The sequence below is a fragment of the Epinephelus fuscoguttatus genome, linkage group LG14 (assembly GCF_011397635.1).
Source record: "Epinephelus fuscoguttatus linkage group LG14, E.fuscoguttatus.final_Chr_v1".
NCBI lineage: Eukaryota > Metazoa > Chordata > Actinopteri > Perciformes > Serranidae > Epinephelus > Epinephelus fuscoguttatus.
This window is the reverse complement of record NC_064765.1, coordinates 22,677,540-22,689,343: the sequence shown is the minus strand read 5'-3', so window position 1 is coordinate 22,689,343 and position 11,804 is coordinate 22,677,540. Positions and strand designations below refer to the sequence as shown.

The 11,804-nt window shown below is 41.1% G+C and overlaps 1 protein-coding gene and 1 long non-coding RNA gene across 2 annotated transcripts; one reads left to right on the top strand and one right to left on the bottom strand.

Moving 5' to 3' along the window:
• Positions 1–848: 848 nt before the first annotated feature.
• Positions 849–9,981, bottom strand: LOC125901144 (uncharacterized). Its single transcript, XR_007450941.1, has 4 exons — positions 9,848–9,981; positions 4,392–4,638; positions 3,654–3,776; positions 849–1,197 (listed from the first exon to the last, which is right to left on the bottom strand). It is a non-coding gene; the product is annotated as an uncharacterized LOC125901144 (long non-coding RNA).
• Positions 5,348–11,028, top strand: otx2b (orthodenticle homeobox 2b). The gene is made up of 4 exons (XM_049596568.1): positions 5,348–5,711; positions 7,882–8,090; positions 8,661–8,812; positions 9,482–11,028. The coding sequence occupies exons 2-4, from the start codon at positions 7,994–7,996 to the stop codon at positions 10,103–10,105; spliced, it is 873 nt and encodes a 290-aa protein (XP_049452525.1). The 5' UTR covers positions 5,348–5,711; positions 7,882–7,993; the 3' UTR covers positions 10,106–11,028.
• The last annotated feature ends 776 nt before the right edge of the window (positions 11,029–11,804 follow it).

The window sequence follows — 11,804 nt, the reverse complement described above, 5'->3', positions numbered from 1 at the left end:
CTGTGGGGGGCCTTTAAAATTGGACTCATTATACTTGTATATTATTTAATACTTTGCAACAAGTATAAAACGATACAGCCGCACAGTTTTCTGCTTAACTGTATTAATGCAAAGAATAAAGCACATTATGGAGAAAAGAAAGGAGCTTATTAATCTATGACTGTGGCTTTGATAAAATATACACGGAGTTTAATAAACTGTACTTTCAGTGTGTGTGTGTGTGTGTGTGTGTGTGTGTGAGAGAGAGAGAGACAGAGTGTGTGTGTACACTAACCCTCCTACCAGGGAGGTATAATCCACTAGAGGTTGTAATGCTCCAGTGCTGTTGGGGGGTCTGAGAGAATCCCTCTGGAGGCACGGTGGCTGACCCTATCACATATTCAGGTCAAATACAAAAAAAAAAAAACTGTGTTGAGAGAAAGGTTAAAATCGTCTCCTCGTCGGCTCTCCCAACCAACACCCGAGATCGCCCCGTTCCCTGTCGGCAACACACACCTCACCCCCGAGAGGCAAGACAAGAAAACCATTTGATAAATCATGAATAGTCACAGTTGTGCGAGTGCTGTGACCATTTCTAAAATTTATTATGGGGATTACACACAAAATCACACAATGTAACATTTTCAAATGTGTTATGAATGCCTCCCAGAATCCAATTCAAATCCTAGGTTACCAAATAAGCCTGAACAAATCCCCCACATTGAGTTCTTCCTCCTTTGAAGACTTGAGAGGTCCGGTCTGCAGGGCAGGTTTTACCACGCCATGCAGACACCTCAGCACACAGAGGAGAGGGCTACTCATGGCTAAGGTGGAGAGGGAGAGAGGGAGAGAGCAGGATGGTGGTTTGACAATGATAGTCTTTATTTGCAAATTATTTTTTAATCACTCCAAAACAGTGCGGTGGCAGAAAGAAACAGAGGAAACATTACCATACAACATCAATTAAGAGTTATATCAGGTTGTAAAATGAGGATGCTCAATATAAAGAAACAGCCAGTGATGTGTGTTTGCAGAAGTATCCAGATTGTGTGAAGTCAGGCTCTGAACACAGTTCAAGTTTAACCTTGAGGCAGCAGAGTCTTCTCCCGTCTTCCATTCGTCCTTGTCGCCTCTTCCACCAGTCTTGACTTTGCTCTCCTCATTGATGATCTGAAGGCGAGTGCGTTTAATTGCATCCGTTTGTTTGTTGGCGAACTCCTGCACAAACACAACACAAACAATTATGGCACTAATTAAAAGGCATGTCATTAATGGAAAGTGCAAACTTGGCAAACACACACACACACGCAGCCACGGCATTATCGAGGCATCACGTTTGAATTCACAGAGAAATGTGCGTGGAAAATAAACCCAGTGATTTCATGATCAGCACACCTTTTCATTACAGGAGCTCAGCACTAAAACTAGAACGCAGACTCATTCAGCAGCATTTTCTAAAAATCATTTTAAACACAACTTTGAGCCAAAGCTATATTTGTAATATTGTGAATAACTGTAGAGACAAAACCCCAGACGCAGAGTGCTGCCTGTGTGTGTGCCTCTGTGTCACTAAACTCTCCCCAAACTGACACTGAATGGGGCTTCTCCCCCTTTAATCCCCAGGGAGGAGGCTGAATGTGTTTTGATGACCTTTAGGGTCAGTTACATGTTACATTACACAAAGGTTTAGCTCCTTTGTGATAAGAGAAGAGCATGGGGAAAGCCCTCTGTTTAGACACCTTTCTCACTACGCACTGCACCTTTTCTTTTTTCTTTTTTTGCAAAGCAGCAGCAGCAGTGGCAACGTATCCATCAAACCTGCCAGGCTAATTAAAATACAGCTTGTGATTATCCTACTTCAGCTCCTCTCTCTCTCTCTCTCTCTGTCACCCACACACTCACACACACAACCAAACACACACACACACACACTGCATATCTATCCACAATAATTACACACTGTAGCCAGGTTTAAAAAAAGGATAGTAACCCCAGTGCTTTTATCAACTTCGCTCAGTGCTATATATAAACATGACCTTAAATTAAATAATTTCAGAATTTTTAAAACATTTTTGTATGCCATTTTTTTTGTTGTCAAAAATGGCTGAGATATGTGATTCTGTAAAGCCAAAGAAGTGTGTGGAAGGTGCGTGGATCTTGAGATTGTTTTAACCTAATATTTGAGATATTAATATTAACTTTCTGTGTTTAATAACTAAAAGTAAAAAGGGGGAAAGGGTTGTTAAAAGCAACTCAGAATTAACTTATGTTTTATAGTCAAAAGGTAATATTAACTGAGGTAAATTTAAATCCCACGAGCAGAAGGAAAAGCTTTTTCTTGACATGACAGATTATCATCATTTCTATATGAATTAGCTTTTTTGGGATTTTCCCCCCTTTTTTTCTGGCTCTTTTTTTTTAAAGCTCAGAATGAATTCCACCAACACATTCCTCATATTCAGCCATGCGAATATCAAACAAGGAGGGGAAAAAGGCAGAGGAGAGGGGAGCTGGCTTCATAGTTAGAGGATGTATATGTGTGGTAAATATGCATCTTTAAATTCAGACAATCAATGTCTGTGATTTATTTTGCAAAGGAGCCAATATTTAAATTCTGCATGCTGCAGTGTTTTTATTTGTTCTATTTAATTTAAAAAAAAAATAATCCATTCTATAATTTGTTGATTATTTCTTCTGATGGCTGGATAAGGCGCAGAGCAGGGGGGGAGAAGGGGGCTGCCTGCCCGGTAATTATCCAATCTTGAAATAAGATTTTTCTTTTCAAGGCTATCAAACAAGGGGTCAAACATCCATGCCTGCGCAATGCATTGGCGCACATGTATAGGCTACGCATTAACTGGTAGAAATCACAGGTTGTAGCAGGCCTGATGAAATCCTCACCCTCAGGTTGAGTGTAGCAGAGGCGGAGATAAAAGCCGTCGTCGTCAATTAGCCGGGAGTCAGTGGGAGCGCTGCTCGCCAGAGGCGTTTAACTCCTTCTCCCTTTAAACGTCCTTTTAAGATACAAAGTCCCTGCGGAGGGCCTGGCTTTACACTTTAATAAATTATTTAGCAATTTAAACGGTGAGATCCGGCAGATAACTGCATCAGACGTCAGGATTTTCCACGCAGCAGTTTGAAAGCCTCGCGTTAGGGCGCATTACCATGCAGCTGCTAAATATGAGGGAATATTGACATATTTAAAAAAAAAAAAACAAACAAAAAAAAACCAACAACAAATAAACAGTTTATAGCTGCAAGCTGATTATTCTTATGTTGCATTTGAGACTATAAAAGATAGTCCTGTGGGCCCGATGTGTTAAGGTGTAAAGGAAAACATTTTAAGGAGCTATCTGTAGCCTTATAATTTAAACTTTACGCACTGAACATGATGATCCATGCTTGGAGACTGCTGCAGTAAAAACGTGGCCGTGACCTTTGTGATGGTCATAAAGCAATCAACATAATTAAAAATTCACTCCCCAATAAGATTTAATCTTTCCACCCATTTGAAGCTGCCCCTTGTGATGCATGACATGAATTTTAAATCAACATAAACAGGTGAGTTTATGTGATTTTACTTCACTTTTTATATCATGTCAGAAGACAAAATAAACCGGTATTATAAGGCAGTGAAATCACAAACAAACACAAATAAAACACACAAAAAATACCTGAACGTGTTGCTGCTCCTTTCCTCTCAAAGCAGGCAGCAAAACTTTCCCTCTGCAGTTTGCTTGTTAAAAGAAATCCGGAGCTTTATTATGATCCACTCAGCCGCTTCCTCTGATCGAAATCTGTCAAAAGAGATGTCACTGAGTTTGTGAAGTTGATGCGTGTTGTATCAGTGTTGGGGGGGTCGAGCCCCCCAGCAGGGCTGCAGCTCTGAGTGGAAGAAACCAGTTCTCCCAGCAGCAGCTGTCACTGCACCTTTTGACTCTGGCCTTCCACACGAGCCACAGAGAGAGGCAAAATGACGATTCATAAAACCCACGGTCTGTCTGTGTTTATAAATCTAAATCAATATTCAAATCTGTTTGAAGTGAGCGGGTGTGTCCGTGCAAGCGCGCAGTGTGTGTGCATGGCTGTGTGTATGTGTGTGTGTGTGTGAGAGAGAGTGTGTAGGTGTTCCGCAAAGCCTCTTAAGATGATACATTTACCAAGCCGTGACAAAAACCTTCGGCATATTATTTTGAGATGGGCACGCAGGTTCAAAATTCAAGTGACATAGAGGAAGCTTATTTGTCCTCTGCAGCTGGTAGCTCCCCCAGTAAATATAAAATAACATAATAACTAAATAGCTATTATAACTTAATTTTATTTAAAACGCCACATTATTATTATTATTATTATTATTACATGCAACAACACAAAACTTCACTATAAAATCCAACCTGAAATAAAAGGCCTACCTTCACATTTTTCTTCTGTCATCTTCTTCTTGTCAGGTGAAAGTCTCCATCAGCAGCACCGGCCTATTTGCCTTTTTCCTCCCCCTTAATTTCTCCTCATCCCTGGGTGCGTGCACACTGCAGCTCCGGTGCCTTGCTTAAGTCCTCGGCTGCTCGGTGTCTCTCGGTTGGGAACTCCCCTTGTAAATATTGTGGGTGAATTTTGGTGCAGGCCCGTATGAGGCTGATGGGAGCAGACTGGCTGGCTCTGTGGATGGGAGGACAGTTTTAAGAAAATAAGTCGCTCTAAATCCCCCTTTTTTGCGACGCGCTGGAATGTGAGAGGATGGTGCAGCCTTCACATGGAGAGCCCTGCTTCAGTGCAGGCGATTTTTTTCCACCCCTCTGTCTTTTTGGCACATATTTATGTACTCTTTTATGCATCATGCAGATACATAAACACTAAAAAAAACGTATAATTGTTTTGCTCGGATGCATATAGTCCGCGTTTTTATTATAAGATGCTTTAATATTCAGCGATTGTCTGCAACTTTTTAAATGTTGAATGAATCTGAAAAATAGAAATAACATTTTTGGATGATTTTTTTTTACGCATTGGAACATATTTAAAAATATAAGCATGTATTCATACCACTAATATACACTATGTTTTAGGAAACTCTTTATTTGCGCACAGCCTTCCTTTAGTTTAATGCATCCACTGGATAAGAGCGCATATAAAATATAATAAAAACTGACTTTTCCTCGGTTTAAACTCCACTTCTCGACATCCACCGGCATAGCGTTTTTATTTATTATCAATGTACCCTCTCTGCGGTGGGATGGGGATGTTGTCAATCCCTCTCTCGCTGCCATTGGCTGAGGACTGTGCGTCAAAAAAGTAGCTGGAGACATTTGTTTCCCAGAAAAAAAAAAAAGAAAAAAAATCCTCATCCTCCCCGTCGGTGTGAGAGACGGAGACAGAGACAGACCTCAGCTCAGTCCTGCGGCTCCTATTGGCTGGCAGTCTGTACAAAATCCAACTCAAACCACTTCACTCACAACACACCAACAAATGCTAAAGGCGTACATGCAGCCTCCTCCATCACTCCGCCGCTGTCGCACCGCTCCAAAACCTGATGCAGCCGCTCCACGTTTAACTTTTATCCGCGCTGTTGTTGTGCCACTGAGGAAGAAGAGGAAGACGGCTGCTCCTGCTGCTGCCTCTGCTTGGTTTTGTGTTTTTTTATCCGCCAGAACGCCGTTTATCTGCTCTGAGTTTGGTTATTTCTGCTGGAGGACACCAAGTAGACAAAGAACTTTACAGCCGTCGATACCAGGGTAAGTTTGACTTTTATTACTACTAGTATAATTAAAAAATATCGTCATTGTTACCATCAATATTCATATCATTACAAGCCTATATCGAATTAAGGAATCACAATAGAGTAAAAGAAGTAAAAAAAAATAGCTTACAGAAAATCACCCCGGTTATAAACCCACATTTAAAAGCCCCACAAATACATTTTCTATAAAAGATGGAAAACAGTGTTTCAACAGAACTCCTGCTTAAATAAAAGCAACGAAGAAGCATAGAGAAATGCCACCGAGGAGGCTTTAGGCTGCAGATGGAGGCTAAACCCTCTTTAACTCAGCCTTTTTTTTATTTGAGCAGAGACAGTAAGTGTGTGTGCTCACCAAACCCTTTTTACACCAACATACATTTTAACCACGTAAATGATGTAAACGCACACAGAGATAATTATGGCACCAAACTGATGAGGATGCATCATGATAGTCTCTGCTATAATGGAAACAAAGACAGATCCAAACCCAAATGAAAGCTCTCCTGTTACCATAATTGCCCTTTTTGAAAATTATGATGAGATTCATGGAGCTTGTATTTTATAAATCTCACACTCTCACTGGCTGAAGCCTGTGCTGCTACACCGAGAACACCGAGTCCACAGTCAGGGAGTGAAGTTTCAACTTAAAGCCTAAAGCATTTCATGCTGCAGACTTTTGTCACATGGATTTACAGGCGAAATTACGCAAGGCAAAAAATGGATAAATGTGGAGGGGGCGAGGCTGAAAGCTGCAGAGGAAGAAAGAACATTTAGGCCTGCTCTTGAGAAAATGTTTCGGGGCCTTACTTGTCTCTTGCCTCCAGAGACGGATCATTTAGAGGACAATAAACCAACACGTCACTTTTCATATACGTGTTTTCGAGGATGTGGTGACAGATTGTGTGTATGCGCGTAATGTGGAGTTTGGCTCCATTGAATAAATATTTATAAGAGTTACACGTCTTCTCTGTGGTTATATGTCTCTGCAAAGTGCTGATAATTATTCACGTCTGGATGAAAAATGTAATATGATTACATTTCACCACCGGCTGCTGATTTGCAGCATCATTTTAAGGAGCCCTGAAGCACTTTGGACTGCGTTGATACCAAACTGCAGCTCCACTTAAAATGCCACTCGGATTATCTCGTTAATTCATCAACAGAGGAAGAAAAAAACAGAACATTTATCATAATTAATTCTTGGACAGGGTGATTATTATTGAGCGGGTGTGTGCAACTGGTAGACGGGTGTGTTTTAAGTGTGACAGATTGGGATGAGGGGGTTAAAACCGTTGGATATTGAAAAAAAATGCAACTAATCAAGACGCGCAGTGGGGATAACGGGTGAGGGTCACTGAAGTTGAAGTGACAGCAATCACACATTTACCAATCAACATCACACAGCACATTAATGTGTGTTTAAACTACTGCAGCAATTACGTGTTCAATATGGACGCACTTCCTCTCTGTCTGAATTAAGCCTTCTCTGCATCAAGTAAAATTAAAATAATAATAATAAAATTCACTTTAAATTGTCTTGAAAATTCACACCAATCTTCATATAAATAAGGAGTATAGACGCCACTTTTATTTAGGATTTTTAAAGACAGGAGATTATTTAAAAGGTTTGTCATCTTATATTGATGCTGATTGTTTCTGTTGACTGTACGTGGTTTATATAATTCATTTCCATAACATCAGCTCAGCTTCTTCTTTCACATGCCACTGAATTTCAGTTTAAATTTATTAACAAACTTTATATAAAATACAGAGTCAAACAGGATAAAATAAAGCCAAAGAAAGAGAAGCAAATGAAGTTAACTTGTTCTGTTTGAGTTTTATTTTAATCTCCTGGGCAACTTAACACTCCGACTTTTAATGTTATCTTACTTGATGCACAGAAAGAAGTGTCTTTAATTTAACTTTTAAGAGACTTGTTGCAGTGATAGTGCCGGTGTACTGCTTTTTGTTTGTGGGAGGGGGTGGGGGGTTGTAGAGATGAGGACAGCTGGAGATGTGGTTGGTGCTTTTTACAGAGCGCCGTGCGTTTTGGAGAGAGGTCTTATTTGGCGACAACAATATCTCTTCACATGTGCATCTTCATTTGGTGTCTTCTCCTCTTGTCCTTTTCCTGTTTTTATTTATTTATTTGTTTGTTTGAACAGGTGCCCGGTGTAACACGGACCACACGGCGAGCAGAGGACACCAAGTACACATCGGGAGCTCCATCCATTTTTCAAAATTTTCTCCAACTTCAGCCCACAGACAAACATTAGCATGATGTCGTATCTAAAGCAACCACCTTACACAGTCAATGGCCTCAGCTTAACTACTTCCGGAATGGACCTTTTGCATCCATCAGTGGGGTATCCAGGTGGGTTATAACTTTTTTTTGAAGAATAAATAAGGAGTATTAAAAGAACATTAATGGCTTGGGGCTACAAACTTAATTGGCTGGCAATGTTACAGTGTGTAATCAGTGCCAATTGCAAAACTTCTAAATCTGATAATGACTTTTAAATTGTGGGAGATACAAGACAAATGAGTGATATTAATTTCTACGGAAATCAAACAAATTAAAAAGACTTTTTTTTTTTTTTTTTTTTTACCAAACTTTATGCGCAAACGCACTCAACTCGGAGGGAACTGAAGTCTCCTCTAGTGTGATTTTATTTTTAGAAATGCTTTTTGGATTAATTACGAGAAAATTGCTTTGATTTTTTTCTCAAACTGAATCACATTTCTGGAACATTTAAGCGCAATTTGCCACCGGCGTTTAAGCCTCACAGGACTCGTGCGTAATTACGCAAACAAAAAAAATAATCTGTTCATTTACCGAACTGCCTTTGATGGCTTTTGATCTTTTTACTTGCTTTAATTTTTTTTCCATATATATATATATATGAAATATCTTATTTGACTTCCATTTCTCTTTCACTTGCAGCAACGCCACGGAAACAGAGGCGAGAGAGGACTACTTTTACGCGTGCACAGCTCGACGTTTTGGAGGCGTTGTTCGCCAAAACTCGGTACCCGGACATATTCATGCGCGAAGAGGTGGCGCTAAAAATCAACCTACCTGAGTCCCGGGTACAGGTGAGTTAAAAGAACAGCTGCCATATTTGGAAACTGATCGATATGGATAAATATTTTAGTCGTGGAAAAAAAATGGCTGTTATTTTGCGAGACACCAAAGCAAAAGTGGGGCTTTGTGTCAAACACATTTGAATGATTAAATAACAAGATTTAACAATGTGGAAAAATAGTGTATGTCCTCCATCTCATACAGGGGGGTAAATATGAAACCAAAAAAAGCTCGACTGAAACTGTTAAAAAAAACCCATTGATATCTGCACTGCAGGAAAAAACTCATCTCCCCCCGTGACTGACAGTAGGCTATATCTAAAGCTTAGCATTTTGTCTTCCTCAAATCAAGTGGAAAACTTTTTGCCAGTGGGGTGAGATAATTCCACTTAACGGTAGATCCCTGTTACGAGAATTTGAGCAATGAAATGAGGCCGATCAGTCCACTAGAAAAAAACCTGGTTTGAGGAACAAGTAGAAACATCTTGATTTAAACTGGAAACGAATTAATAAATAAATCTGTCTTTTTTCTGTATGGATTAACAAAAATTGGATGTTATTTGCACTGGGGAAAAATAAGCCTTGTGTTATGGGTCTATATATTCTTAGAGTTTGGGTTTTATTTGCACTGTAATTAGGGGGATCTCGACAATCACATGTACCGTTGTGTGACTCTTCCAGGTTTGGTTTAAGAACCGGCGGGCAAAGTGTCGCCAGCAGCAGCAGCAGCAGCAGAACGGAGGCCAGAACAAGGTGCGACCTGCCAAAAAGAAAAGTTCCCCAACCAGAGAAGTGAGCTCAGAGAGCGGGGCCAGTGGCCAGTTCACGCCCCCCACCAGCACCACCACCGTCCCCGCCATCTCCACCACCACCGCCCCAGTGTCCATCTGGAGCCCGGCGTCCATCTCTCCGCTCTCAGACCCCCTGTCTACCTCCTCCTCCTGCATGCAGAGGTCCTACCCCATGACTTACACCCAGGCCTCGGGCTACAGCCAGAGCTACGCCGGCTCGACGTCCTACTTCGGCGGCATGGACTGCGGCTCTTACCTCGCTCCCATGCACCACCAGTTGTCAGGCCCTGGCTCAACTCTCAGTCCGATGAGCACAAACGCGGTCACAAGCCATCTGAACCAGTCCCCGGCGTCCCTCTCCACCCAGGGCTACGGGACGTCCGGCCTGGGCTTCAACTCCACAGCAGACTGCTTGGATTATAAGGACCAAGCGGCGTCGTGGAAGCTGAACTTCAATGCCGATTGCTTGGATTATAAGGATCAAACTTCCTCGTGGAAATTCCAGGTCCTGTGAACAGAGCAATCAGCTGTCAAAAAAAGTGCACAAACAGTGACGATCACATCAGACACGGCGCTACCATCCCTCAATAAAAACACATCGGACTGGTTAAAATGTGAGCCGGGCTCGGCGAGGCAGGGCTCTCAGGGGCCTCCGGTTATTTTGGCATGATGGTCTTTGGTCCTCCTAGAGGAGAGGTTTAATTTATTTTAGCACTGGCAAAGAGATTTTTGTTCCCGTTCATTCACAGGTTGTAGCCCCTCATCCATGTCTGTCAGTGTGTGCCTCTATGCGTAAAAAACACCTGTTGAGGGCCAACACAGAGTGGACTCGAAAGAAAAGTACACCACAGCCACGGAACTAATGTTTATCCAAGAACAAAACTCAAGTTAATTCTCCTGGTGAAGTGCTCGGGCTGGACAGACCTCCTTTAAGCTTCTTACACAACTTTGCCTACCTGCTGGCAGAGAGACATGAGGATGGTGTGTGGACATGGATGCACTACTTTATTTAAGAAAAAAAGTGTTTATAAGGAATCAATATGTAGTTTCTAAGAGACAATCAGTGTGTGTCTTATATAAATGGTACATATGTGTTTTTTTTATCTGTGCTAGCCTTCGAAACTGTGATCTGTTGTATTGTATGCAATTTGTGAGCCCCCCTCGCATCAGACTCTCTGCTGTGATTTTAATAGATTTCTAACTTTTTTGGAACAACGTAAAGATGCCGAATGGTTCACACGAGCCGCGCATCACAAAGAGAGACGAGACTTTCCAAGCACATGGTAGTAATAATCAAGAGTTAGCCATACTGGAAATGACTCTCGGCTGCTGAGAGCTCCACACTTGCTCCCCTTCATTGATCTCAACACACGGTGATTGTGGATCCTTTACTGGCTCCAAAGATGGTGTGACCTCACCGCTGAAAAGACATGAATAAAGGTCCTGTGAGCTTATTCTTTCATCAAGGAACGATCTGTGTGTGCGTGCGCGTGCGTGCGTGCAAGTGTGTGTGAGAGTGTGTTGGTGGGGAGACAAAATGGAGAATGAACAAAGTGACAGGCAGTGTGTGCAAAACTACAGGTGCATCATTTTCCACTACAGAAATATTCTTAAACACTAAAATTAAAATTTAATAATGGGAAAAAAGAAAAAAGACACATTTTACCAACTAAAATAATAGTGGTTTAACCGACACAACGTATATTAATTAGGCTACTTTTTAATTTTAACTTTAGATAGGTGCATCTTAAAAAAAAAAGACTTAATATTTGGGGAAAATAAAAATAAAAAATCCACTGAGAACAAGGGTTTTTTAAAAGTGGACTGCAGTTTTACGCATATATTAATTGGGCCAACACCTTCCCATACTTCCTAATGCATAATTAGTTACTCCAGCATATGTGATATTATCAGTATTAACGTAATATGGATTTTAATCACATTGCTTGTACCTATTGTATTATATAAGAACACAGTAATATGGGAAGACGTATCCAAAAATCTGCTACAGGTCTGTTAACGAAAAATAATCGAATTAGACAAACAAAAAAATTAATTTGTTTTTCCCTTCCTAGTTTCCGGTGGTTCAATTCTCAGCAAAGAGAGTGTGCGGTTAGAGAAAGCAGTGTTTAATCCCGGCCTCCAAGAGATGTTAATCCCAATATTTTGCCGGCGGGGGTTTCTCTGGGGCGCAGGGGCAGCAGTGGTCCCAT